The sequence below is a fragment of the Corvus moneduloides genome, chromosome 32 (genome assembly GCF_009650955.1).
Source record: "Corvus moneduloides isolate bCorMon1 chromosome 32, bCorMon1.pri, whole genome shotgun sequence".
In the NCBI taxonomy this organism is placed as follows: domain Eukaryota; kingdom Metazoa; phylum Chordata; class Aves; order Passeriformes; family Corvidae; genus Corvus; species Corvus moneduloides.
This window is the reverse complement of record NC_045507.1, coordinates 1,099,337-1,126,793: the sequence shown is the minus strand read 5'-3', so window position 1 is coordinate 1,126,793 and position 27,457 is coordinate 1,099,337. Positions and strand designations below refer to the sequence as shown.

General features: G+C 51.2%; 3 protein-coding genes across 5 annotated transcripts; all 3 read left to right on the top strand.

Annotated features, from left to right (window-relative positions):
- The first annotated feature begins 1,488 nt into the window (after positions 1–1,488).
- Positions 1,489–15,154, top strand: LOC116437071 (long-chain fatty acid transport protein 1-like). Its single transcript, XM_032094634.1, has 5 exons — positions 1,489–1,835; positions 6,838–6,975; positions 8,401–8,565; positions 12,335–12,481; positions 14,188–15,154. Exons 1-5 carry the CDS (start codon positions 1,511–1,513, stop codon positions 14,343–14,345), a joined length of 933 nt encoding a protein of 310 aa, XP_031950525.1. The 5' UTR covers positions 1,489–1,510; the 3' UTR covers positions 14,346–15,154.
- Positions 15,155–16,757: 1,603 nt separating this feature from the next.
- On the top strand, positions 16,758–24,305 carry PGLS (6-phosphogluconolactonase). Of its 2 annotated transcripts, none has more exons than XR_004237150.1 (5): positions 16,758–17,221; positions 18,227–18,334; positions 19,736–19,837; positions 23,167–23,807; positions 23,903–24,305. XR_004237150.1 is itself a non-coding variant. In XM_032094623.1 (5 exons), exons 1-5 carry the CDS (start codon positions 16,952–16,954, stop codon positions 24,038–24,040), a joined length of 759 nt encoding a protein of 252 aa, XP_031950514.1. In that variant the 5' UTR covers positions 16,773–16,951; the 3' UTR covers positions 24,041–24,305. The 2 variants fall into 2 exon arrangements, 1 of the variants encoding a protein (XP_031950514.1); XM_032094623.1 differs by having other exon boundaries at positions 16,773–17,221; positions 23,667–23,807.
- On the top strand, positions 24,041–25,411 carry LOC116437060. Of its 2 annotated transcripts, none has more exons than XM_032094619.1 (3): positions 24,041–24,122; positions 24,281–24,468; positions 24,597–25,411. In XM_032094619.1, the coding sequence occupies exons 1-3, from the start codon at positions 24,056–24,058 to the stop codon at positions 25,389–25,391; spliced, it is 1,050 nt and encodes a 349-aa protein (XP_031950510.1). In that variant the 5' UTR covers positions 24,041–24,055; the 3' UTR covers positions 25,392–25,411. The 2 variants fall into 2 exon arrangements, with proteins under 2 accessions (XP_031950510.1, XP_031950511.1); XM_032094620.1 differs by lacking the exon at positions 24,041–24,122 and having other exon boundaries at positions 24,287–24,393; positions 24,425–24,468.
- The last annotated feature ends 2,046 nt before the right edge of the window (positions 25,412–27,457 follow it).

Sequence of the window (27,457 nt, the reverse complement as noted above, 5' to 3'; positions counted from 1 at the left end):
AAAATTGGGAAAAGATTGGAAAAATTGGGAAAGGATTGGAAAAATTGGGAAAAAATGGGAAAATATGGGAAAAATTGGGGAAAGATGGGAAAAATAGGAAAACAATGGGAAAAGATGGGAAAAAATGGGAAAAATGGGAAAAAGTGGGAAAGATTGGGAAAAAAATTGGGAAAATATTGGAAAAAATGGGAAAAGATTGGGAAAAATGGGTAAAGATGGGAAAAAATTGAGAAAAGATTGGAAAAAATTGGGAAAATATTGGAAAAAATTGGGAAAAGATGGGAAAAAATGGGAAAAAAAATGGAAAAAGATGGGAAAAAATGGGAAGAAGTGGGAATAATGGGAAAAAATTGGGAAAAATTGGGGAAAGATGGGAAAACAATGGGGAAAGATGGGAAAAATTGGGAAAACAATTGGGAAATACTGGAAAAAATTGGAAAAAATTGGCAAAGAAATGGGAAAGGATTGGGAAAAAGTTGGGAAAAAATGGGAAAAGATGGGAAAAATGGGAAAAGATTGGGAAAAAAGTGGGAAAAGATTGGGAAAAAGTTAGGAAAAGATGGGGGAAAATGGGAAAAGATGGAAAAGATGGGAAAAGAATGGAAAAAGTTGGGAAAAAATGGGAAAAGATGGGGGAAAAAAATGGAAAAAATGGGGAAAAGATGGGAAAAGATGGGAAAAATTGGGGAAAGATTGGAAAAAATGGGAAAAGATGGGAAAAACTTGGCAAAAATTGGGGAAAGATGGGAAAACAGTGGGGAAAGCTGGGAAAAATTGGGAAAAAGTTGGGAAAAGATTGGAAAAAGTGGGGAAATATGGGAAAAAATGGGGAAAAAATTAGGAAAATTGGGAAAAACGGGGGGAATGGGGGAAAAATTGGGAAAAATGGGAGAAGATTGGCAAAAAAATGGGAAAAGATTGGGAAAAAGTTGGGAAAATGGGAAAAGATGGGGGAAAATTGAGAAAAAATGGGAAAAATGGGGCAAAGCTGGGCAAAGCTGGGCTGATTTTCGGGATTTCTCCTTTTTTGGGGCGATTCTTGCTGGGTTTGGGGGCGGCTCCCCGGGGGTTTTTCGTGGTTTGTTTTTTAACCCTCCCGTTTTCCCGGGAAAAGGTGGGAAAAAAATTGGCGAAAAATGGGAAAACAATGGGAAAAGATGGGAAAAGATGGGAAAAAAATGGGAAAAAAATGGGAAAAAAATGGAAGAATTGGGAAAAGATTGGAAAAATTGGGAAAAAATGGGGAAAGATGGGAAAAATTGGGGAAAGATGGGAAAAAATGGGAAAAATGGGAAAAAGTGGGAAAAATGGGAAAAGATGGAAAAAATTGGGAAAAAAATTGGGAAAATATTGGAAAAAATGGGAAAAGATGGGAAAAACTTGGCAAAAATTGGGGAAAGATGGGAAAACAATGGGGAAAGCTGGGAAAAATTGGGAAAAAGTTGGGAAAAGATTGGAAAAAGTGGGAAAATATGGGAAAAATGGGAAAAATGGGAAAAAATGGGAAAAAATGGGCAAAGATTGGAAAAATGGGGCAAAGCTGGGCAAAGCTGGGCTGATTTTCGGGATTTCTCCTTTTTTGGGGCGATTCTTGCTGGGTTTGGGGGCGGCTCCCCGGGGGTTTTTCGTGGTTTGTTTTTTAACCCTCCCGTTTTCCCGGGCTTTCTCCCGGTTTTTCCCGGTTTTCCCGGTTTTTCCCGGTGTCCAGGTGGGCGCCTGCGGCTTCAACAGCCGCCTGCTGCCCAACGTTTACCCCGTGCGCCTCGTCAAGGTCCGCGAGGACTCCCTGGAGCTGCTCCGCGACTCCCGCGGCCTCTGCATCCCCTGCGGCCCCGGTGCGCGGCCCGGTCGGAATTCCGAAGGGGAAAACCGGGAAAGGGTTGGGGAAAGTGGGGAAAGATGGGGAAAGGTGGGGAAAAAATTGGGAAAAGATTGGGGAAGATGGGAAAAATGGGGAAAAAGTTGGGAAAAGATTGGGAAAAAGGGAAAAGATTGGGGAAAGGTGGGGAGAAGATTGGGAAAAATGGGAAAAGATGGGAAAGGTGGGAGAAAATTGGGAAAAGATGGAAAAATGGGAAAAGATGGAAAAGATGGGAAAAAGATGGGAAAGGTGGGGAAAGGTGGGAAAAGATGGGAAAAATGGGAAAATATTGGAAAAGATGGGAAAAGGTGGGAAAAAATTGGGAAAGATGGGAAAAGATGGGAAAAGGTGGGAAAAGATGGGAAAAGATGGAAAAAAATGGGAAAAGATGGGGAAAGTGGGAAAAAATTGGGAAAAAAATGGGAAAAGATGGGAAAAATGGGAAAAAGATGGGAAAGGTGGGGAAAAGATGGGAAAAAATTGGGAAAAGATTGGGAAAAATGGGAAAAGGTGGGAAAAGATGGGAAAAGATGGGAAAAGATGGGAAAAGATGGGAAAAGATGGGAAAAGATGGAAAAAAATTGGGAAAAGATGGGAAAAAATGGGAAAAGATGGGAAATGTGGGAAAAAATGGGAAAAATATTGGAAAAGATTGGGAAAAATGGGAAAAGATGGGGAAAGATTGGGAAAAGATGGGGAAAAATTGGGAAAAGAATGGGAAAAATGGGAAAAATGGGAAAAGATGGGAAAAGATTGGGGAAAGATGGGGAAAGATGGGAAAGGTGGGAAAAAATGGGAAAAGATGGGAAAAGATTGGGAAAAATGGGAAAAGATGGGGGAAATTGGGAAAAGATGGAAAAATGGGAAAAGATGGGAAAAGATGGGGAAAAATGGGAAAAGATGGGGAAAGATTGGGAAAAGGTGGGGAAAGTGGGAAAAAATGGGAAAAGATGGGGAAAAATGGGGAAAGATTGGGAAAGGTGGGAAAAGATGGGAAAAAATGGGAAAAATATTGGAAAAGATGGGAAAAGATGGGAAAAGGTGGGAAAAAATTGGGAAAAGATGGGAAAAGATTGGGGAAAGATGGGAAAAAATGGGAAAAAGATGGGAAAGGCGGGAAAAAATGGGAAAAATATTGGAAAAGATGGGAAAAATGGGAAAAGATGGGAAAAGATTGGGAAAAGGTGGGGAAAAGATGGGGGAAATGGGAAAAGATGGGGAAAAATGGGGAAAGATTGGGAAAAGATTGGGAAAAATTTGGAAAAGGTTGGGGAAAAATGGGAAAAGATGGAAAAATGGGAAAAGATGGGAAAAGATGGGAAAGGTGGGAAAAAATGGGAAAAGATGGGAAAAGATTGGAAAAGATTGGGAAAGATTGGGGAAAAATGGGAAAAGATGGGAAAAGATTGCGAAAAAATGGGAAAAATATTGGAAAAGATGGGAAAAATTGGAAAAGGTGGGAAAACAATGGGAAAAGATGGGAGAAAGATGGGAAAGTTGGGAAAAAATGGGAAAAATGGGAAAAGATGGGGAAAGATTGGGAAAAGGTGCGGAAAAATGGGGAAAGATTGGGAAAAATGGGAAAAAATTGGGAAAAGATGGGAAAAAAAATGGGAAAAGATGGGAAAAGATTGGGGAAAGATGGGAAAAAATGGGAAAAAGATGGGAAAGGCGGGAAAAAATGGGAAAAATATTGGAAAAGATGGGAAAAATGGGAAAAGATGGGGAAAGATGGGGAAAAATGGGAAAAAATGGGAAAAGATTGGGAAAAGGTGGGGAAAAGATGGGGGAAATGGGAAAAGATGGGGAAAAATGGGGAAAGATTGGGAAAAGATTGGGAAAAATTTGGAAAAGGTTGGGGAAAAATGGGAAAAGATGGGAAAAATATTGGAAAAGATGGGAAAAAATTGAGAAAAGATGGGAAAAGATGGGAAATGATGGGAAATATTGGGAAAAGATTGGGAAAAATGGGAAAAGATGGGAAAAATATTGGAAAAGATTGGGAAAAAATTGGGAAAAGATGGAAAAATGGGAAAAGATGGGGAAAGATGGGGAAAGATGGGGAGAGATTGGGAAAGATGGGAAAAGATTGGGAAAAGTGGGAAAAGGTGGGAAAAGCTTGGGAGAAGATGGGAAAAAATGGGAAAAGATGGGAAAAGATTGGGGAAAGATGGGGAAAATGGGAAAAGATGGGAAAAAATGGGAAAAATATTGGAAAAGATGGGAAAAAATTGGGAAAAGATGGAAAAATGGGAAAAGATGGGGAAAGATTGGGAAAAATTGGGAAAAAATTGGGAAAAGTGGGGAAAGATGGGAAAGGATTGGGAGAAGATGGGAAAAAATGGGAAAAGATGGGGAAAGATGGGAAAAATGGGAAAAGATGGGAAAAGATGGGAAAAGATTGGGAAAAGATGGGAAAAATTGGGAAAAGATTGGGAAAAATGGGAAAAAATGGGAAAAGATGGGAAAAATGGGAAAAGATTGGAAAAGATTGGGAAAAATGGGAAAAGATTGGGAAAAGATGGGGAAAAATCAGGGGAAAAATGGAGGAAAATGGGGGGAAAATTGGGAAAAATCAGGGGAAAAATGGGGGGAAAAATAGGAAAAGATGGGAAGAAAATGGGAAAAGGTGGGAAAAAATTGGGCAAAGGATTGGGAAAAATCGGGAAAATGGGGGGAAAAATGGGAAAGGTGGAAAAAAATGGGAAAAAAATGGGAAAAGGTGGGAAAAAAAGGGAATATGGGGCACATTCTGGGCATTTTGGGATCGCTTCCCGCTTTTTGGGGCAAATTCCGGGGATTTTGGGGAAATTCCGGGGATTTTGGGGGAATTCCTGCTGTTTGGGGAAAACTACGGGATTTTGGGGCACATTCTGGGGATTTTGGGGAGATTCTGGGGATTTTGGGATCAATTCCTGCTGTCTGGGGCAAATTCCAGGGATTTTGGGGAAATTCTGCGGATTTTGGGGCACATTCCGGGAATTTTGGGGAAATTCCCGCTGTTTGGGGAAAATTACACGGATTTTGGGGAAATTCCGGGGATTTTGCAGGCAAATTCAGGGGATTCGGGGAAAATTCCCGGGGATTTTGGGGGCAAATTCAGGGGATTTTGGGGCAAATTCCGGGGATTTGGGGGGAAATTCCCAGGATTTTGGGATCAATTCCCGCTGTCTGGGGCAAGTTCCAGGGATTTTGGGGGAAATTCCGGGGATTTTGGGAACACTTCCCTCTGCTTGGGGCTGATTCTGGGGATTTTGGGATCTCGTTCCCTCCCCAGTCCCAAGGATTCCTGATCCCATTCCCAGTTCCCCATGGACTCCTGATCCCATTCCCAGTTCCCCATGGATTCGGGATCCCATTCCCAGTTCCCCATGGAATTCCTGATCCCATTCCCGCTTTCCCATGGACTCCAGATCCCATTCCCAGTTCCCCGTGGAATTCCTGATCCCATTCCCAGTTCTCCATGGATTTTGGGATCCCATTCCCAGTTCCCCATGGAATTCCAGATCCCATTCCCGCTTTCCCATGGATTCCAGATCCCATTCCTGGTTCCCCATGGACTCCAGATCCCATTCCCAGTTCCCCATGGATTCCGGGATCCCATTCCCAGTTCCCCATGGACTCCAGATCCCATTCCCAGTTCCCCATGGATTCGGGATCCCATTCCCAGTTCCCCATGGAATTCCTGATCCCATTCCCGCTTTCCCATGGACTCCAGATCCCATTCCCAGTTCCCCGTGGAATTCCTGATCCCATTCCCAGTTCTCCATGGATTTTGGGATCCCATTCCCAGTTCCCCATGGAATTCCGGATCCCATTCCCGCTTTCCCATGGATTCCAGATCCCATTCCTGGTTCCCCATGGACTCCAGATCCCATTCCCAGTTCCCCATGGACTCCAGATCCCATTCCCAGTTCCCCATGGATCCCCGATCCCATTCCCACTTTCCCATGGACTTCAGATCCCATTCCCAGTTCCCCATGGACTCCAGATCCCATTCCCGCTTTCCCATGGAATTCGGGATCCCATTCCCAGTTCCCCATGGACTCCAGATCCCATTCCCGCTTTCCCATGGAATTCTGGGATCCCATTCCCAGTTCCCCATGGACTCCAGATCCCATTCCCGCTTTCCCATGGAATTCTGGGATCCCATTCCCAGTTCCCCATGGACTCCAGATCCCATTCCCGCTTTCCCATGGAATTCGGGATCCCATTCCCGCTTTCCCATGGAATTCCAGGATCCCATTCCCAGTTCCCCATGGACTCCAGATCCCATTCCCAGTTCCCCATGGATTCCGGGATCCCATTCCCAGTTCCCCATGGAATTCCTGATCCCATTCCCAGTTCTCCATGGATTTTGGGATCCCATTCCCAGTTCCCCATGGAATTCCGGGATCCCATTCCCACTTTCCCATGGAATTCCAGGATCCCATTCCCAGTTCCCCATGGACTCCAGATCCCATTCCCGCTTTCCCTATGGAATTCCGGCTCCTTTCCGCAGGGGAGCTGAGGCTGCTCGTGGGATTCCCGGATCCCATTCCCAGTTTCCCACGGATTCCAGATCCCATTCCTGGTTTCCCAAGGAATTCTGGGATCCCATTCCCAGTTCCTCATGGATTCCAGATCCCATTCCCGCTTCCCCATGGAATTCTGGGATCCCATTCCCAGTTCCCCATGGATTCCCGATCCCATTCCCACTTTCCCATGGAATTCGGGATCCCATTCCCACTTCCCCATGGATTCCCGATCCCATTCCCACTTTCCCATGGAATTCTGGGATCCCATTCCCAGTTCCCCATGGATTCCCGATCCCATTCCCACTTTCCCATGGAATTCGGGATCCCATTCCCAGTTCCCCATGGATTCCCGATCCCATTCCCGCTTTCCCATGGAATTCTAGGATCCCATTCCCGCTTTCCCATGGATTCCGGGATCCCATTCCCGCTTTCCCACGGAATTCCGGCTCCTTTCCGCAGGGGAGCCGGGGCTGCTCGTGGGCCGCATCGACCAGCGGGATCCCCTGCGCCGCTTCGACGGCTACGTCAGCGCCGGCGCCACGCGCGGCAAAATCGCCCGCGACGTCCTGGCCCCGGGGGACCAGGCCTACCTGTCAGGTATTCCCGACGGGAATTCCGGCCCCAAATCCCAGGAATTCCAGCCCCAAATCCCAGGAATTCTGGCCCCAATCCCACTGGGAATTCCGGCCCCAAATCCCAGCGGGAATTCCCCAGGCCCCGAGGGACCAGGCCTACCTGTCACGTATTCCCGGCGGGAATTCCGGCCCCAATCCCGATGGCAATTCCGGCCCAAAATCCCAGGAATTCCAGCCCCAAATCCCAGGAATTCCTGGCCCCAATCCCAACGGGAATTCCGGCCCCAATCCCAACGGGAATTCCCCAGGCCCCGAGGGACCAGGCCTACCTGTCACGTATTCCCAATGGGAATTCCGGCCCAATCCCAATGGGAATTCTGGCCCCAAATCCCACCGGGAATTCTGACCCCAGTCCCAGCAGGAATTCCGACCCCAGTCCCAATGGGAATTCCCGCCCTAATCCCACTGGGAATTCCCACCCCAGTCCCAGGAATTCCACCCCAATCCCAACGGGAATTCTGGCCCCAATCCCACTGGGAATTCCACCCCCATCCCACCAGGAATTCCCACCCTGATCCCAGGATTTCCAGCCCTAATCCCGCCGGGAATTCCACCCCAATCCCAGGAATTCCACCCCAGTTCCTGGGAATTCCACCCCAAGCCCACCAGGAATTCCGACCCCAAATCCCAGGAATTCTGAACCCAATCCCACCGGGAATTCCGGCCCCAATCCCACCGGGATTTCACCCGGCCTAGCTGTCAGGTATTCCCGCTGGGAATTCCCACCCAAATTCCAGGAATTCCGGCCCAAATCCCAGGAATTCTCACCCCTAATCCCGGGATTTCACCCGGCCTAGCTGTCAGGTATTCCCAGGAATTCCCACCCCAATCCCCCCGGGAATTCCCACCCAAATCCTGGGATTTGCCCGTTGGGACACCCCAAAAATCTTGGGAATCAATGAGGTTTTCCTGGAGCGTCCCAGAAAATCCCGCAGTGGATTTTGGTGCATTTCCCCCATTCCCAGATCAGATTTTCCAGGATTTTCCCCCATTCCCGGTTCAGATTTTCCAGGATTTCCCCCATTCCCAAATCAGATTTTCCAGGATTTTTCCCCCATTCCCAGGTGAGATTTTCCCAGGATTTTTCTCCATTCCCAAATCAGATTTTCCAGGATTTTTCCCCATTCCCAGTTCAGATTTTCCAGGGATTTTTCCCCATTCCCAGTTCAGATTTTTCCAGGATTTTCCCCCCATTCCCAGGTGAGCTTTTCTGGGATTTTCCTCCACTCTCAGGTGGATTTTTCAGGATTTTTCCCCATTCCCAGTTCAGATTTTTCCAGGATTTTCCCCACTCCCAGTTCAGATTTTTCCAGGATTTTTCCCCATTCCCAGGTGGATTTTTCCGGGATTTTTCCCCCATTCCCAGAGGTTTTTGGGGCTCTTCCAGGGGACGTGCTGGTGATGGATGACCTGGGCTACATGTACTTCCGCGACCGCGGCGGGGACACGTTCCGCTGGCGCGGCGAGAACGTCTCCACCACCGAGGTCGAGGCCGCCCTGAGCCGCCTCCTGGACCAGGCCGACGTCGTGGTCTACGGGGTGGAGATTCCCGGTAAATGCCACGGAAAAAGCGGGATCGGGGGCTGGCAGCGGGAAAAAGCCAGGCCTGAAAATATTGGGGATAATGGGGGGGAAAAGGGGCGTTGGGAATGGGAGAAATGCAGGTCAAATGGCCCCAAAAATGGGGATAATGGGGTCAAAAAGGGACGTTGGGAATGGGAGAAATGCGGGTAAAATGGCCCCAAAAATTGGGATAATGGAGTCAAAAACGGGGCAAATCCAGGTCCTAAAAATTGGGATAATGGGGTCAAAAAGGGACGTTGGGAATTGCTCAAATGCAGGTAAAATGGCCCCAAAAATGGGGATAATGGGGTCAAAAAGGGACGTTGGGAATTGCTCAAATGCAGGTAAAATGGCCCCAAAAATGGGGATAATGGGGTCCAAAAGGGGCGTTGGGAATGGGAGAAATGCAGGTAAAATGGCCCCAAAAATTGGGATAATGGGGTGAAAAATGGGGAAAATCCAGCCCCAAAAATCGGGATAATGGAGTCAAAATGGGGCAAATCCAGGTCCTAAAAATTGGGATAATGGGGTCAAAAAGGGACATTTTTGGGAATGGCTCAAATCCAGGTAAAATGGCCCCAAAAATTGGGATAATGGGGTCAGGAGTGGGACAAATCCAGGCCCGAAAAATGGGGATAATGGGGTCAAAAATGGGACAAATCCAGCCCTAAAAATCGGGATAATGGGGTCAAAAAGGGATGTTTTTGGGAATGGCTCAAATCCAGGTGAAATGGCCCCAAAAATTGGGGATAATGGGGTGAAAAAAGGATGTCGAGAATGGGACAAATCCAGGTAAAATGGCCCCAAAAATTGGGATAATGGGGTCAAAAAGGGACCTTGGGGATGGGGCAAATCCAGGTAAAATGGCCCCAAAAATCGGGATAATGGGGTGAAAAATGGGGAAAATCCAGGTCCTAAAACTTGGGATAGTGGGGTCAAAAAGGGACGTTGGGAATGGGAGAAATACAGGTAAAATGGCCCCAAAAATTGGGAAAAAGGGGTCAAAAGTGGGGCAAATCCAGGTCCCAAAAATTCGGGATAATGAGGTAAAAAATGGGATAAATCCAGCCCTAAAACTCGGGATAATGGGGTCAAAAAGGGACATTTTTGGGAATGGCTCAAATCCAGGTAAAATGGCCCCAAAACCTAGGGATAATGGGATTGGGAGTGGGACTGGATTCAGGAAACCCCAAAATTCCCATTTTTCACCCCAAATCCCCAGGCGTGGAGGGCAGGGTGGGCACAGCGGCCATCGCTGACCCCATTCCCAGCTGGACCCCGCAGGGCTGAACTGGGAATGGGGTCGGGAATGGGATTGGATTAACACCCAAAATTCCTGGTTTTGAACCCAAAATTCCCATTTATGATCCCAAAATTCCCATTTTTCACCCCAAATCCCCAGGCGTGGAGGGCAGGGTGGGCACGGCGGCCATCGCTGACCCCATTCCCAGCTGGACCCCGCAGGGCTGAACTGGGAACGGGGTCGGGAATGGGATTGGATTAACACCCAAAATTCCCATTTTTCACCCCAAAATTCCCATTTTTGATCCCAAAATTCCCGTTTTTCACCCCAAATTCCCGTTTTTTCTCGCAATCCAGGCATGGAGGGCACGGTGGGCACAGCGGCCATCGCTGACCCCATTCCCGGCTGGACCCCGCAGGGCTGAACTGGGAACGGGGTCGGGAATGGGATTGGAATAACACCCAAAATTCCCGGTTTTCACCCAAAATTCCCATTTGTGATCCCAAAATTCCCTTTTTTCACCCCAAAATTCCCATTTTTGATCCCAAAATTCCCGTTTTTCACCCCAAATTCCCGTTTTTTCTCGCAATCCAGGCATGGAGGGCACGGTGGGCACAGCGGCCATCGCTGACCCCATTCCCGGCTTGAACCCCCAGGGCTAAACCGGGAATGGGGTCGGGAATGGGATTGGATTAACACCCAAAATTCCTGGTTTTGAACCCAAAATTCCCATTTGTGATCCCAAAATTCCCATTTTTCACACCAAATCCCCAGGCGTGGAGGGCAGGGTGGGCACAGCGGCCATCGCTGACCCCATTCCCAGCTGGACCCCGCAGGGCTGAACTGGGAACGGGGTCGGGAATGGGATTGGATTAACACCCAAAATTCCCATTTTTCACCCCAAAATTCCTGGTTTTGATCCCAAAATTCCCGTTTTTCACCCCAAATTCCCGTTTTTTCTCGCAATCCAGGCATGGAGGGCCGGGTGGGCACAGCGGCCATCGCTGACCCCATTCCCGGCTGGACCCCGCAGGGCTGAACTGGGAACGGGGTCGGGAATGGGATTGGATTAACACCCAAAATTCCCGGTTTTCACCCAAAATTCCCATTTGTGATCCCAAAATTCCCTTTTTTCACCCCAAATCCCCAGGCGTGGAGGGCAGGGTGGGCACGGCGGCCATCGCTGACCCCATTCCCAGCTGGACCTCGCGGGGCCGTACCGGGACCGGGACTGGGATTGGATTAACACCCAAAATTCCCATTTTTCACCCAAAATTCCTGGTTTTGAACCCAAAATTCCCATTTTTGATCCCAAAATGCCCATTTTTCACCCCAAATCCCCAGGCGTGGAGGGCAGGGTGGGCACGGCGGCCATCACTGACCCCATTCCCAGCTGGACCTCGCGGGGCCGTACCGGGAACGGGGTCGGGAATGGGATTGGATTAACACCCAAAATTCCCATTTTTCACCCCAAAATTCCCGGTTTTCACCCAAAATTCCCATTTGTGATCCCAAAATTCCCATTTTTCATACCAAATCCCAAGGCGTGGAGGGCAGGGTGGGCACGGCGGCCATCACTGACCCCATTCCCAGCTGGACCCCGCAGGGCTGAACTGGGAACGGGGTCGGGAATGGGATTGGATTAACACCCAAAATTCCCATTTTTCACCCCAAAATTCCCATTTGTGATCCCAAAATTCCCATTTTTCACCCCAAATCCCCAGGCGTGGAGGGCAGGGTGGGCACGGCGGCCATCGCTGACCCCATTCCCAGCTGGACCTCGCGGGGCCGTACCGGGACCGGGACTGGGATTGGATTAACACCCAAAATTCCCATTTTTCACCCAAAATTCCTGGTTTTGAACCCAAACTTCCCATTTTTGATCCCAAAATGCCCATTTTTCACCCCAAATCCCCAGGCGTGGAGGGCAGGGTGGGCACGGCGGCCATCGCTGACCCCATTCCCAGCTGGACCTCGCGGGGCCGTACCGGGAACGGGACCGGGACTGGGATTGGATTAACACCCAAAATTCCCATTTTTCACCCCAAAATTCCCGGCTTTCACCCAAAATTCCCATTTGTGATCCCAAAATTCCCATTTTTCACACCAAATCCGCAGGCGTGGAGGGCAGGGTGGGCACGGCGGCCATCGCTGACCCCATTCCCAGCTGGACCCCGCGGGGCTGAACTGGGAACGGGGTCGGGAATGGGATTGGATTAACACCCAAAATTCCCGTTTTTGAACCCAAAATTCCCATTTTTGATCCCAAAATTCCCTTTTTTCACCCCAAAATTCCCATTTTTGATCCCAAAATTCCCATTTTTCACCCCAAATCCCCAGGCGTGGAGGGCAGGACGGGCACAGCAGCCATCGCTGACCCCATTCCCAGCTGGACCTCGCGGGGCCGTACCGGGACCGGGGCTGGGACTGGATTTAGAAAATGCCCAAATTCCCATTTTTGAACCCCAAAATTCCCGTTTTTCACCCCAAATTCCCGTTTTTTCTCGCGATCCAGGCGTGGAGGGCAAAGCGGGCATGGCGGCCATCGCGGACCCGCAGGCGCGGCTGGACCCCGCGGGGCTGTACCAGGCGCTGGCCCCGGTGCTGCCGCCCTACGCCCGGCCCGTGTTCCTGCGCCTGCGGCCGCAGCTGGACAGCACCGGTCAGCGGGGGCGGGGCCGGAGGGGGCGTGGTTCAAGGGTGGGGCTTAAAGGGGTGGGGTCGGTTGGGTGGGGTCTAAAGGGTGTGGTTGGAAGGGGGTGTGGCCTAAGTGGGTGTGGCTTAAGTGGGTGGGGCCTAAAGGGTGGAGCACAAAGGGGTGGGGCCTAAAGGGGTGGGGTCTAAGGGGGTGTGGTTTAAATGGGTGGGGCCTAACAGGGTGGGGTCTAGGAGGGTGGGTCCTAAAGAGGGTGTGGCCCAAGGGGGTGGAGCTTAAATGGGTGGGGTCTAAAAGGGTGGAGCACAAGGGGGTGTGGCCTAAAGGGTGTGGTAGGAACGGGGTGGGGCCTAAAAGGGTGGGGTCTAAGAGGGTGTGGCCTAGAGGGGTGTGGCTTAAACGGGTGTGGCCTAAAGGGGTGAAGCCCAAGGGGGTGGGGCCTAAAGGGGTGTGGCCTAAGGGAGTGTGGTTTAAATGGGTGTGGCCTAAAATGGTGATGTGCAGGGGGGTGTGGCTTAAATGGGAGGGGCCTAAATGGGTGGAGCACAAGGGGGTGGGGCCTAAAGGGGTGGGGTCTAAGAGGGTGTGGTTGAAATGGGTGGGGCCTAACAGGGTGAGGTCTAAGAGGGTGGGTCCTAAAGAGGGTGTGGCCTAAGGGGGTGTGGTTTAAATGGGTAGGGCCTAAAAGGGTGGAGCACAAGGGGGCGGGGCCTAACAGGGCGGGTCCTAAGGGGTGGGGCTTAAATGGGTGTGGCCTAAGATGAGGGTGGGGCCTGAGGGGTGGGGGGAAAGGGGCGGGGCCAGAGGGGTGGGACACAAAGGGGGCGGGGCCTCAGGGGCAGAAGGGGGCGTGGCCTGAGGGGCGTGGCCAAAAGGGGCGGGGCCTCAGGGGCAGAAGGGGCGTGGCCTGAGGGGCGTGGCCAAAAGGGGCGGGGCCTCAGGGGCAGAAGGGGCGTGGCCTGAGGGGCGTGGCCAAAAGGGGCGGGGTCTCGGGGGCAGAGGGGGGCGTGGCCTGAGGGGTGGGACAAAAGGGGGGCGGGGCCTGGGGCAGAAGGGGCGTGGCCAAATAGGTGGGACCAAAATGGGGCGTGGCCTGAGGGGTGGGACAAAAAGGGGCGGGGCCTGAGGGGCAAAGGGGGCGGGGCCTGAGGGGTGGGACCAAAAGGGGGCGGGGCCTGAGGGGCAAAAGGGGCGGGGCCAAAGAGGTGGGAACAAAAGGGGCGGAGCCTCAGGGGCAGAAGTGGGCGTGGCCTGAGGGGTGGGACAAAAGGGGGGCGTGGCCTGAGGGGCAAAAAGGGGCGTGGCCTGAGGGGTGGGGCAGAAGAGGCGGGGCCTCATGGGGCAGAAGGGGGCGGGGCCTGATGGGTGGAACAAAAGGGGGCGTGGCCTGAGGGGCAGAAGGGGCGTGGCCTGAGGGGTGGGACAAAAGGGGGGCGGGGCCTCAGAGGCAGAAGGGGCGTGGCCTGAGGGGTGGGACAAAAGGGGGCGTGGCCTGAGGGGTGGGACAAAACGGGGCGTGGCCTGATGGGTGGAACAAAAGGGGCGGGGCCTCATGGGGCAGAAGGGGGCGGGGCCTGATGGGTGGAACAAAAGGGGGCGGAGCCTCAGGGGCAGAAGTGGGCGGGGCCTGGGGGTGGCGCAGAAGGGGGCGGGGTCAGAGGGAGCTCGGGGCCATTCCCAGGTGGGAAATTCGGGAATTCTCCCTGTGCCAGGCACCTTCAAGCTGCAGAAGACGCGGCTGCGGGGGGAGGGCTGGGACCCGCGCCTGGTCCCCGATCGCCTCTTCGTGCTCGACCCCCAGCGCGGCCGCTACGTCCCCCTGGACGCCGGCGCCTACGCCCGGATCTGCGCCGGCAACTCGGGCTTCTGAGCCCCCCACATCCCGCTGGGATCCCCAAAAATCCCGCTGGAAAACCTCCCTGGGATCCCCCAAATCCCGAAAATCCCGCTGGGATCCCCAAAAATCCCGCTGGAAAATCCTGCTGGGATCCCCCCGATCACAAAAAAATCCCCCTGGAAAACCTCCCTGGGATCCCCAAAATCCCGCTGGGATCCCCCAAATTCCTCTTGGATCGGGGGCTGCACGCCCGGATCTGCGCCGGCAACTCGGGGTTCTGAGCCCCAAATCCCACAGGGATCCCCAAAAATCCCGAAAATCCCCCTGGGATCCCCCCATCCTGAAAATCCCGCTGGAAAATCCCCCTGGAATCCCCCGAATCCTGAAAATCCCGCTGGGATCCCCAAAAATCCCCAAAATCCTGCTGGAAAACCTCCCTGGGATCCCTAAAATCCCGCTGGGAATCCCCAAATTCCTCCTGGATTGGGCGGTGCACGCCCGGATCTGCGCCGGCAACTCGGGGTTCTGAGCCCCCCAAATCCCGCTGGGATCCCCAAAAATCCCGAAAATCCCGCTGGAAAACCTCCCTGGGATCCCCCAAATCCCAAAAATCCCGCTGGAAAATCCCCCTGGGATCCCCAAAATCCCGCTGGGATCCCCAAAAATCCCCCTGGAAAAACTCCCTGAGATCCCCAAAATCCCCCTGGGATCCCCAAAATCCCCCTGGGATCCCTAAAATTCCCCTGGGATCCCCAAAATCCCAAAAATCCCGCTGGGATCCCCAAAAATGCTGCTGAGATGCCAAAAATCGGTTTGGGATCCCAAAAATCCCCCTGGAATCCCAAAAAATCCCCCCAAAGTCCTCTGGAAAACCTCCCTGGGATCCCCAAAACCCCCAAAATCCCACTGGGAAATCCCTCTGGATCTCCTGGAAAATGCAGAGTTCCAGGGAAACCAGGGGGATTTCCTGGGAAAAAATGGGATTTCCTGGAAAAAAAAATGGGATTTCCTGGGAAAAAAACGGGATTTCCTGGGAAAAAAAATGGGATTTCTTGGGAAAAATGGGATTTCCTGGAAAAAAAAAAAGGGATTTCCTGGGAAAAAAACGGGATTTCCTGGGAAAAACTGGGAGATTTCCATGGAAAGCAGCGGGATTCGCAGGCAAATTTCAGGATTGGGAGGGAAAGAGGGAGAATTTCCTGGGAAACAGCGGAATTCCCGGGGAAAATGGTGGGAATGTGAGGAAAAAGGCGGGAATTTCCTAGGAAGTGGCAGGATTTTGAGGAAAACAGCAGGAATTTTCCTGGAAAACGGCGGGAATTTGAGGGAAATGTTGGGAATTTGAGGAAAGCAGCGGGAATTTTCCTGGAAAGCGGCAGGAATTTTCCTGGGAAACAGTGGGAATTTTCCTGGAAAACTGCAGCATTTTGAGGAAAATGTTGGGAATTTTTCTGGAAAGCGGCGGGAATTTGAGGAAAAATGGTGGGAATTTGAGGAAAATGGCGGGAATTTGAGGGAAAACGGCCGTAATTTTACTGGAAAATGGCAGGAATTTGAGGAAAATGTTGGGAATTTGAGGAAAATGGAGGGAATTTGAGGGAAAACAGCGGGAATTTGAGGAAAAATGGCGGGAATTTGAGGAAAAAGGCGGGAATTTGAGGAAAATGGCAGGAATTTTCCTGGAAAACAGTGGGAACTTTCCTGGAAAGTGGCGGGATTTTGAGGAAAATGGCGGGAATTTGACGAAAATGGCGGGAATTTGACGAAAACAGCAGGAATTTTCCTGGAAAGTGGCGGGGTTTTGAGGAAAACGGGAATTTGAGGAAAATGGCGTGAATGTGAGGAAACCGGTGGGAATGTTCCTGGAAAACAGCGGGAATTTTCCTGGAAAGCAGCGGCGTTCCCAAGGATCCCGGCGGTTCCCAAGGATCCAGGAGGAGCCCAAGGATCCAGGAGATTCCCAAGGATCCCAGAGATTCCCAAGGATCCAGGAGATTCCCAAGGATCCAGGAGGAGCCCGGCGCCTTTCCCAGGAGCCGCTCGCACTTTGCAGGAGGATTTGGGATGGATTTTTTGGAGGGAAAGCAGCGGAATCCCGAGGGACACCGGGACCGGCCTCGGACGGCACCGAGGAGGGGGCGGCGCTGATGAACTCCTGCAGCGTTAATTAGCGACTAATTCGTGCCTAATTAACCCCCCTAGGGACTCCTTCGTAAGCTCCCGCCGCGGAGGGGCCAGCACGGACGGATTTATTGACAGAGCCCCCAGCGCCGGACTGGAATTTAACCGATTTAGGTCGTTTTTAACCCGATTCGCTCCGTTTGGTTGTGCCTGACCGCGAGGCCATTAAAAACCAGTGACTGTGCCGCGTGCTGTGCTGCAGGCTCAGGGGGGAACAGCGAGGGAGGGGCCGTGTGGGGCTCATGGGGAAGAACCGCGAAACAACCGCTCTCCTCCGGGTAGCGCCGCTACGCGAGGCCGAGGCTTCACTAGGCCGCACTAGGCCGCTGGTTGCTAGGCAACGCGGCGCGTTGATGACGCAACTCCCAGCGCGCCGCCTCGCTGTCCCTCGGTTACTTAGCGACGCGGCGCGCCGCTGACGTCACTTCCTCCTTCTTCTTCCTCCCCGCGGCGCTGCCATGGCGGCCGTGTCGGTGTTCCCCTCGCCGCGGGAGCTCGGCGCGGCCCTGGCTCGCCTCGTGGCGGAGGCGGCGGCCGCGGCGGTGGCGAGCGAAGGCCGCTTCACTCTGGGGCTCTCCGGGGGCTCCATGGTGGAGCTGCTGGCGCGGGAGCTGCCGCCCGCCCTCAGCGCGACGCCCGGCGCCGAGCCCGCGCGGTGGCTCGTGGCGTTCTGCGACGAGCGCCTCGTGCCGCCCGAGCACCCCGACAGCACCTACGGGGCCTACCGGGTGAGGAGCGCGCGGGGCGGCCCCGGGAGGGCCCCGGGAAGGCCCCGGGAAGGCCCCTCCGGGACGGCCCCGCCGGCGGAGCCGGGCGGTGTCACCGCCATCGGTGTCCCCCCCGCGCCCGTGCGCCCGCGCCGCGCGTTCCCACCCCCGCCCTGGTCCCCCCCTCCCCCCCCCCGCTTCAGCTCCGGTTCCTCCCCAGAGCTCCCAGTGCGCTCCCAGTTCAGCCCAGTTCATCCCAGTTTATCCCAGTGCGCTCCCAGTGCGCTCCCAGTTCATCCCAGTTTATCCCAGTGCGCTCCCAGTTCATCTCAGTTCATCCCAGTGCGCTCCCAGAGCTCCCAGTGCGATCCCAGTTCATCCCAGTGCGCTCCCAGTTCATCCCAGTTCAGCCCAGTGCGCTCCCAGTGCGGTCCCAGTTCATTCCAGTGCACTCCCAGTTCATCCCAGTGCATTCCCAGTGCGCTCCCAGAGCTCCCAGTGCCCTCTCAGTTCATCCCAGTGCGCTCCCAGTGCTCCCAGTGCGCTCCCAGTTCATCCCAGTGCGCTCCCAGTGCGCTCCCAGTGCGCTCCCAGTGCTCCCAGTGCCCTCCCAGTCCATCCCAGTGCGCTCCCAGTTCATCCCAGCGTGCTCCCAGTCCATCCCAGTTCATCCCAGTGCGCTCCCAGTCCATCCCAGTCCATCCCAGTGCGCTCCCAGTTCATCCCAGTTCATCCCAGTGTGCTCCCAGTGCTCCCACTGCGCTCCCAGTCCATCCCAGTGCGTTCCCAGTCCATCCCAGTGCGCTCCCAGTCCCTCCCAGTCCATCCCAGTTCATCCCAGTGCTCTCCCAATGCTCCCAGTGCGCTCCCAGTTCATCCCAGTGTGCTCCCAGTCCCTCCCAGTCCATCCCAGTGCACTCCCAGTGCCCTCCCAGTGCTCCCAGTGCTCCCAGTAACCCTCCCGTTCCCCTCCCAGTCCCAGTCACTGTCCCAGTGCTCCCAGTAACCCTCCCGTTCCCCTCCCAGTCCCAGTTACTGGCCCAGTTGCCCCCCCCCGGGCCCCAGGTGCTCTCGGTCCGCTCCGAGCTGGACCCAGCCGCCGCCGCCAGCGACTACTGGGAGCAGCTGCAGAGGGTACTGGGAGGGACTGGGAGGGACTGGGAGGGGCTGGGAGGGGCTGGGAGGGGCTGGGGTGGTGTGGGAGGGGATTGGGATGGACTGGGAGGGACTGGGATGGACTGGGATGGACTGGGAGGGACTGGGATGGACTGGGAGGGACTGGGAGCAGCTGCAGAGGGTACTGGGAGGGACTGGGAGCAGCTGCAGAGGGTACTGGGAGGGACTGGGAGAGACTGGGAGGGGCTGGGATGGAGTGGGAGGGGATTGGGATGGACTGGGAGGGACTGGGAGCAGCTACAGAGGGTACTGGGAGGGGACTGGGATGGACTGGGAGGGACTGGGATGGACTGGGAGGGACTGGGAGGGACTGGGAGCAGCTGCAGAGGGTACTGGGAGGGACTGGGAGGGGACTGGGATGGACTGGGATGGACTGGGAGGGGACTGGGATGGAGTGGGAGGGACTGGGAGCAGCTGCAGAGGGTACTGGGAGGGACTGGGAGGGACTGGGAGGGGACTGGGATGGACTGGGAGGGGACTGGGAGGGGATTGGGGGTACTGGGAGGGACTGGGAGGGACTGGGACTGACTGGTGTGAACTGATTTGTACTGGTCTGTACCAGTCCGTACCAGTCCATACTGGTCTATACTGGTCCATACTGGTCTGTACTGATCCGTACCAGTCTGTACAGGTCCATACTGGTTTATACTGGTCCGTACTGGTCCATACTGGTTTATACTGGTTTATACTGCTCCATACTGGTCCATACTGGTCCATACTGTTCTATACCGGTCCGTACTGATCCGTACTGGTCCGTACTGATCCATACCGGTCTGTACTGGTCCATACTGGTTTATACTGGTCCATACTGCTCCGTACTGGTCCGTACTGCTCTGTATCGGTCTGTACCGATCCATACCAGTCTGTACTGGTCCATACTGGTTTATACTGGCCCATACTGGTTTATACTGGTCCATACTGCTCCGTACTGGTCCGTACTGCTCTGTATCGGTCCGTACCGATCCATACCAGTCTGTACTGGTCCATACTGGTTTATACTGGTCCATACTGGTTTATACTGGTCCATACTGCTCCGTACTGGTCCGTACTGCTCTGTATCGGTCCGTACTGATCCATACCAGTCTGTACTGGTCCATACTGGTTTATACTGGTCCATACTGGTTTATACTGGTCCATACTGCTCCGTACTGGTCCGTACTGGTCTCTACTGGTCTCTACTGGTCCATACCGGTCCATACTGGTCCATACCGGTCCATACTGGTCTGTCCTGGTCCATACTGGTCCGTACTGATCCGTACTGGTCCGTACTGATCCGTGCCAGTCTGTACTGGTCCATACTGGTTTATACCGGTCCGTACTGGTCCGTACTGGTCCGTACTGGTGCCTCCCGCCCCGCAGGCGTTCCCGGGCGAGGCGGTGCCGCAGTTCGAGCTGCTGCTGCTGGGGGTGGGGCCGGACGGGCACACCTGCTCGCTGTTCCCGGGCCACGCCCTGCTGCAGGTGAGCGGTGAATTTCGGCTCTGCTGGGGCTTCCCGGGCCCCAAAATCCCCCAAATTCACCCCAAAAGTCACCCCGAAATTACCCCAAAATTCACCCCTAATTCACCCCTAATTCACCCCAAATTCACCGCAAAAGCCCCCTAAAATCAGCCCAAAATCCACCCCAAATTCACCACAAAATCCACCCATAATTCACCCCAAAATTCCCCAAAATCCAGCCCTAATTCACCCCAAATTCACCACAAAATCCACCCCAAATTCACCCCAAAATCCACCCCAAAATTCTCAAAATCCACCCAAATTCACCCCAAATCGCCCCCAAAATCCACCCCAAAATCCACCCAAATTCACCCCAAAATCCACCCCAAAATTCCCAAAATCCCCCAAATTCACCCAAAATCCACCCCAAAATTCCCCTAAAATCACCCTAAAATCCACCCCAAAATCACCTCCAAATTACCCCAAAATCCACCCCAAAATCACCCCAAAATTCACCCCGAAATTCCCCTAAAATCACCCCAAAATCCACCCCAAAATTCCCCTAAAATCCACCCCAAATCCACCCCAAATTCAGCCCAAATTCACCACAAAATCCACCCCAAAATCCACCCAAATTCACCCCAAAATCCACCCCAAAATTCGCCGCAAAGTTCACCAAAATCACCCCGAAATTACCCCAAAATCCACCCCAAAATCACCCCAAAATCCACCCCAAAATCACCCCAAAATCCACCCCAAAATTCACCCGAAAATCCACCCCAAAATTCACCCCAAAATCCACCCCAAAATTCCCCAAATCCCCCAAATTCACCCAAAATTCTCCCAAAATCCCCCCAAATCCCCAAAATTTCCCCCCAAATCCCCCAAAATTCCCCCAAAATCCCCCCAAATCCCCCAAATTTTCCCCAAATCCCCCCTTTCCTGCCTCGTTTCCAGCTGGGTTTTCCCGCCCTTTTCCCGAGGTTTTATCCCCATTTTTTATCCGTCTTTTCCTCAACTTTTTCTCCTTTTCCCCCAGTTTTTGGGAATTTTTTGGCCACAAAAATCGGGAATTGGGCTCAGCTCATTCCCAGCTTTTTCCCATTTTCCCGCCTCTTTTTTCCCATTTTCCTGCCTGCTTTTCCCCCCTTTTTCCTCTTTCCCCCCTTTTCCCCCCCGTTTTTCCCTCCTTTCCCCTCGTTTTTCCCGATTTCCCCATTTCTCCCCATTTTTTGCTCCTTTTCCCCATGTTTTCCCAATTTTCCCCGTTTTCCTCATTTCCCCCCCGTTTTCCCGATTCCCCCACCTCTTTTTTCCCAATATTCCCCCATTTCCCCCCTCATTTCCCCCATTCCCCTCGATTTTACCCCGTTTTCTTCCCATTTCCCCCCATTTCCCCCCCGTTTTCCCTGAATTCCCCCCATTTTTTCCCAATTCCCCCCTTTTTCCCCCCCGTTTCTCCCCCTTTTTCCTCCCTTTTTCCCCCAATTTTCCCCCATTTTCCCCCCTTTTCCTCCCATTTCCTCCCCATTTTCCCCATTTTTCCCCCCGTTTCTCCCCAATTTTCTCCATTTTCCCCCCAATCTCTTCCCATTTCCCCTCGTTTTTCCCAATTTCCTCCTTTTTTCCCCCAATTTCCCCTCAGGAGCAGCATTCCCTGGAGGACTCCCCGAAGCCGCCGCGGCTCCGGCTGCCGCTGCTCACCCCCATTTTTCCCCAATTTCCCCATTTTTCCCCAATTTCCCCATTTTTCCCCATTTTTCCCATTTTTCCCAATTTCCCCATTTTCCCCATTTCCCCATTTTTCCCAATTTCCCCGTTTTTCCCCATTTTTCCCAATTTCCCCTGTTTTTCCCCATTTTTCCCATTTTTCCCATTTTTCCCAATTTCCCCATTCTTCCCAATTTTCCCAATTTCCCCGTTTTTCCCCATTTCTCCCATTTTCCCCCAATTTCCTCACTTTTCCCATTTTTCCCAATTTCCCCCTTTTTTCCCAATTTCCCCCTTTTTTCCCATTTTCCCCAATTCCCCCATTTTTCCAATTTTTCCCAATTTCCTCATTTTCCCCATTTTCCCAATTTCCCCATTTTTCCCCCATTCCCCCCTTTTTTCCCATTTTTCCCAATTTCCCCTGTTTTTCCCCATTTCCCTCATTTTTCCCAATTTCCCGTTTTCCCCCATTTTCCCAATTTCCCCATTTTTCCCCATTCCCCCCTTTTTTCCCATTTTTCCCAATTTCACCCATTTTTCCCGATTTCCCCTGTTTTTCCCCATTTCCCCAATTTCCCCTGTTTTTCCCCATTTCCCTCATTTTTCCCAATTTCCCCCGTTTTTCCCCATTTTTCCCGATTTCCCCCTTTTTTCCCCATTTTCCCAATTTCCCATTTTTCCCATTTTTCCCCTTTTTTCCCCATTTTCCCAGTTTTCCCCATTTTTCCCATTTTCCCAATTCCCCCCATTTTTCCCAATTTCCCCCTTTTTTCCCCATTTTCCCAATTTCCCTGTTTTTCCCCAATTTCCCCATTTTTCCCATTTTTCCCAATTTCCCTGTTTTTTCCCAATTTCCCCGTTTTTCCCCATTTTTCCCAATTTCCCCTGTTTTTCCCCATTTTTTCCCAATTTCCCCCTTTTTTCCCATTTCCCCCAATTCCCCCATTTTTCCAATTTTTCCCAATTTCCTCGTTTTCCCCATTTTCCCAATTTCCCCATTTTTCCCAATTTCCCCCTTTTTTCCCATTTTTCCCAATTCCACCCATTTTTCCCAATTTCCCCTGTTTTTCCCCATTTCCCCAATTTCCCCTGTTTTTCCCCATTTCCCTCATTTTTCCCAATTTCCCCTGGTTTTCCCCATTTTTCCCCAATTTCCCCATTTTTCCCAATTTCCCCCTTTCTTCCCCCTTTTCCCAATTTCCCGTTTTTCCCATTTTTCCCAATTTTGCCCTTTTTTCCCCATTTTCCCAATTTTCCCCATTTTTCCCATTTTCCCAATTCCCCCATTTTTCCCAATTTCCCACTTTTTTCCCCATTTTCCCAATTTCCCTTTTTTCCCAATTTCCCCCTTTTTTCCCCATTTTTCCCCATTTTTCCCCATTTTCCCCAATTCCCCCCTTTTTTCCCATTTATCCCAATTTTCCCCATTTTCCCCGGGAGCAGCATTCCCTGGTGGCCGCCCTGCAAGACTCCCCGAAGCCGCTGCGGCTCCGGCTGCCGCTTCCGCTGCTCAACGCTGTTTTTCCCAATTTCCCCTGTTTTTCCCCATTTTTCCCATTTCCCCAATTTCCCCCTTTTTTCCCATTTATCCCCTTTTTCCCAATTTCCCCATTTTTCCCAATTTTCCCCATTTTTCCCAGGAGCAGCATTCCCTGGTGGCAGCCCTGCAGGACTCCCCGAAGCCGCCGCGGGCGCGGGTGACGCTGCCGCTGCTCACCCCCATTTTTCCCAATTTCCCCTGTTTTTCCCCATTTATCCCCTTTTTCCCAATTTCCCCATTTTTCCCAATTTTCCCCATTTTTCCCAGGAGCAGCATTCCCTGGTGGCAGCCCTGCAGGACTCCCCGAAGCCGCCGCGGCTCCGGCTGCCGCTGCCGCTGCTCACCCCCATTTTTCCCAATTTCCCCTGTTTTTCCCCATTTATCCCCTTTTTCCCAATTCCCCCATTTTTCCCCATTTTCCCCATTTTCCCCAGGAGCAGCATTCCCTGGTGGCAGCCCTGCAGGACTCCCCGAAGCCGCCGCGGCTCCGGCTGCCGCTTCCGCTGCTCAACGCTGTTTTTCCCAATTTCCCCTGTTTTTCCCCATTTATCCCCTTTTTCCCAATTCCCCCATTTTTTCTGAATTCCCCATTTTTCCCAGGAGCAGCATTCCCTGGTGGCAGCCCTGCAGGACTCCCCGAAGCCGCCGCGGGCGCGGGTGACGCTGACGCTGCCGCTGCTCAACGCCGCTCGCTCCGTGCTCCTCGTGGCCGCCGGCGCCTCCAAAGCCGCCGCGCTCAAGGTTGGCTCCGGCTCCGCCATCCCGGCATTTCCCCGTGGAATTCCCGCATTCCCGCCCTCTCATTCCCGCTTTTCCGGCTCCTTTGGCTCCCGCAGAGGATCCTGGAGGGCGACGAGGAGGAGCCGCTGCCGGCCGCGCGCGTCCGGCCCCGCTCCGGGCGGCTCCGGTGGCTCCTGGACGAGGAGGCGGCGAAGGAGCTGCGGATTCCTGTGGAAAGATGGCCCGGGAGCTGAGGGATTCCATGGGGAATGGTCTGGGAATCCTGGAATTCCAGGGGAAAATGGTCTGGGAATCCAGGGATTCCAGGGGAAAATGGTCTGGGAATCCTGGAATTCCAGGGGAAAATGGTCTGGGAATCCAGGGATTCCGGGAAAAATGGTCTGGGAGTCAAGGAATTCCAGGGAAAATGGTCTGGGAATCCAGGGATTCCATGGGAAAGTGGTCTGGGAATCCAGGGATTCCATGGGAAAATGGCTCGGGAGCTGAGGGATTCCATGGGGAATGGTCTGGGAATCCAGGAATTCTGAGAAAATGCCCTGGGAATCCAGGGATTCCATGGGAAAATGGTCTGGGAATCCAGGGATTCTGGGAAAAATGGTCTGGGAATCCAGGGATTCCATGGGAAAATGGCTCGGGAGCTGAGGGATTCCAGGGGAAAATGGTCTGGGAATCCAGGGATTCCATGAGAAAGTGGTCTGGGAATCCAGGGATTCCATGGGAAAATGGCCCGGGAGCTGAGGGATTCCATGGGGAAATGGTCTGGGAATCCAGGAATTCCATGGGAAAATGGTCTGGGAATCCAGGGATTCTGGGAAAATACCCTGGGAATCCAGGAATTCCGGGAAAAATGGTCTGGGAGTTGAAGGGTTCCATGGGAAGATCACATTCCTGGGGTGTGGGACCCTCTGGGAAACGGTTTGGGGTTTTAGAGCCGGGAATTCCCGGGAAAAGCATTCCAATATTTGGGAATTCCGGGGGAAAACGGCCCGGGAATCCAGGGATTCCATGGAAAACCAGCCCGGGAGCTGGGAATTCCCATGGAAAAGGTCCCGGGAGTTGGGAATTCCTGCGGGATTTGGGGGCTCATTTTTGGGGAGTTTTGGGCTCTTTTTCTTGGAATTTTTGGACTTTTTTTCCTGGGATTTTGGGACCATTTTTCCTGGAATTTTTGGAATTTTTTCCTTGGAATTTTCTGACTTTTTTCCCTGGAATTTGTGGACTTTTTTTCCCCTGGGATTTTCGGACTTTTTTCTTGGAATTTTTGGACTTTTTTTTTTGGGATTTTTGGACTTTTTTCCTTGGAATTTTGGGACTTTTTTTTCTGGGATTTTTGGACTTTTTTCCTTGAAATTTTGGGACTTCTTTCCCTTGGAATTTTCGGACTTTTTCTTGGAATTTTCTGACTTTTTTTCCTGGAATTTTTTGACTTTTTTACTTGGAATTTTGGGACTTTTTTTCCTGGGATTTTTGATTGGATTTTTTGGGATTTTTGGACTCTTTTATTTTTTCAGGATCAGAGCGGGGCTTTGGCTGAGCTGGGAATTGCCGGGAAATCCTTGGAATTCCGGGAAATCATGGAAATAAAAAAAAATCCTGGAATCGTTTTAGGGCCAGGAATTCCAGCGTGGACTGGGATGAACTGGGAGGGACTGGGATGAACTGGGAGGGACTGGGAGGAGCTGGGAGGGGGTGGAAAGGAGGGAAAAGGGGCTGGAAAAAGCGGATTTGGGTCCATAGGGAAGCGGGAATTGGGATCGTTTTCCCTCTTTATCCATGGGAAAATCGGGAATTGGGACTGGGATGAACTGGGATGGACTGGGATGGACTGGGAGGGGCTGCAAAGGAGGGAGAAGGGGCTGCCAGCGCGGGTTTTGCTCCAGCCGGGAATTCCAGCCTTTATTCCCTTTTATTCCCATTTACTCCCTTTTATTCCCAAAACATCCCCCTTCACTCCCTTTTAGTCCCTTTTATTCCCATTTATTCCCTTTAATTTCCATTTATTTCCATTTATTTCCTTTAATTCCCCTTTTATTCCCTTTTATTCCCTTTTATTCCCATTTATTCCCCCTTTTATTCCCCTTTATTCCCATTTATTCCCGTTTATTTCTTTTAATTCCCCTTTTATTCCCATTTATTCCCCTTTATTCCCATTTATTTCCTTTAATTCCCCTTTTATTCCCTTTTATTCCCCTTTATTCCCCCTTTTATTCCCATTTATTTCCTTTAATTCCCCTTTTATTCCCTTTTATTTCCTTTAATTCCCTTTTATTCCCACTTATTCCCTTTATTCCCCCTTTTATTCCCATTTATTCCCTTTATTCCCCCTTTTATTCCCATTTATTCCCTTTATTCCCATGTATTCCCGTTTATTCCCATTTATTTCCTTTAATTCCCCTTTAATTCTCATTTGTTTCCTTTAATTCCCTTTTATTCCCAAAATATCCCCCTTCATTCCCTTTTATTCCCTTTTATTCTCATTTATTCCCTTTTATTCTCATTTATTCCCCCTTTTATTCCCATTTATTCCCATTTATTTCCTTTAATTCCCCTTTTATTCTTCTTTATTCCCATTTATTTCCTTTAATTCCCCGTTTTTTCCCTTTTATTCCCGTTTATTCCCATTTATTCCCAAAACATTTCCATTTATTCCTCTGTAATTCCCCTTTATTCCGCTTTATTCCCATTTATTCTTATTTATTCTCTTTAATTCCCATTTATTCCCTTTGATTTCTCTTTATTCCCATTTATTCCCAAAACCTTCCCCTTTATTCCCATTTATTCCCATTTATTCCTCTTTATTCCCATTTATTCCTATTTATTCCTTTTTATTCCCTTTTATTCCCTTTTATTCCCATTTATTCCCAAAACATTCCCATTTATTCCCCTTTATTCCCATTTATTCCTTTTATTCCCTTTAATTCCCCTTTATTCCCTTTAATTCCCATTTTCCCCATTTATTTCCTTTAATTCTCTTTTATTCCCTTTAATTCCCGTTTCTTCCCATTTTTTTATTTTATTCCCTTTAATTCCCATTTATTCCCATTTCTCTCCTTTAATTCCCATTTATTCTCTTTAATTCTCATTTATTTCCTTTTATTTCTCTTTATTCCCATTTATTCCCATTTATTCTCTTTTATTCCCTTTAATTCCCATTTATTCTCATTTATTCCTCTTTTTTCCCATTTATTCCCATTTATTCCCCTTTATTCCTTTTAATTCCCATTTATTCTCATTTATTTCTTTTTTTTCCCATTTATTCGCATATATTCCCATTTATTTTCTTTAATTCCCATTTATTCCCATTTAATCCCACTTATTCCCATTCATTCCCCATTTATTCCCCCTTTTATTCCCATTTATTCCCCCTTTTATTCCCATTTTCCCCCTTTTTCCCTCTTTTCCCCCCTTTCCCTCTGTTTTCCTCCCTTTTTTCCCTTTTTCCCTCTTTTTCCTGCCTTTTTCCCCTGCTCTTCCCTCCTTTTCCCCCCCTTTATTCCCATTTATTTCCATTTATTCCCATTTTTACCTTTTATTCCCATTTCTTTCCCCTTTATTCCCAATTTCCCCTCTTTTTCCCCCTTTTTCTCTCATTTTCCCTCTTTTTTTCCCCTCTTTTTTCCCCTTTTCCCCCCTTTTGCCCCTATTTTCCC

Excerpts from the sequence above, each read along its gene's own strand:
- LOC116437060 (XM_032094619.1), top strand. The coding sequence starts at position 24,056 with ATGGTCTGGGAATCCTGGAATTCCAGGGGAAAATGGTCTGGGAATCCA. Across the intron at positions 24,123-24,280 it reads AGGGATTCCAGGGGAAAATG|GCTCGGGAGCTGAGGGATTC; the intron begins GTCTGGGAATCC and ends CATGGGAAAATG. Across the intron at positions 24,469-24,596 it reads AGGGATTCCAGGGGAAAATG|GTCTGGGAATCCAGGGATTC; the intron begins GTCTGGGAATCC and ends CATGGGAAAATG.
- LOC116437071 (XM_032094634.1), top strand. The coding sequence starts at position 1,511 with ATGGGCAAAGATTGGAAAAATGGGGCAAAGCTGGGCAAAGCTGGGCTG. Across the intron at positions 1,836-6,837 it reads CTGCATCCCCTGCGGCCCCG|GGGAGCCGGGGCTGCTCGTG; the intron begins GTGCGCGGCCCG and ends TCCTTTCCGCAG. Across the intron at positions 12,482-14,187 it reads GCCGCAGCTGGACAGCACCG|GCACCTTCAAGCTGCAGAAG; the intron begins GTCAGCGGGGGC and ends TCCCTGTGCCAG.
- PGLS (XM_032094623.1), top strand. The coding sequence starts at position 16,952 with ATGGCGGCCGTGTCGGTGTTCCCCTCGCCGCGGGAGCTCGGCGCGGCC. Across the intron at positions 17,222-18,226 it reads GCACCTACGGGGCCTACCGG|TCCCAGTTACTGGCCCAGTT; the intron begins GTGAGGAGCGCG and ends TTCCCCTCCCAG. Across the intron at positions 19,838-23,666 it reads CGGGCCACGCCCTGCTGCAG|GAGCAGCATTCCCTGGTGGC; the intron begins GTGAGCGGTGAA and ends CATTTTTCCCAG.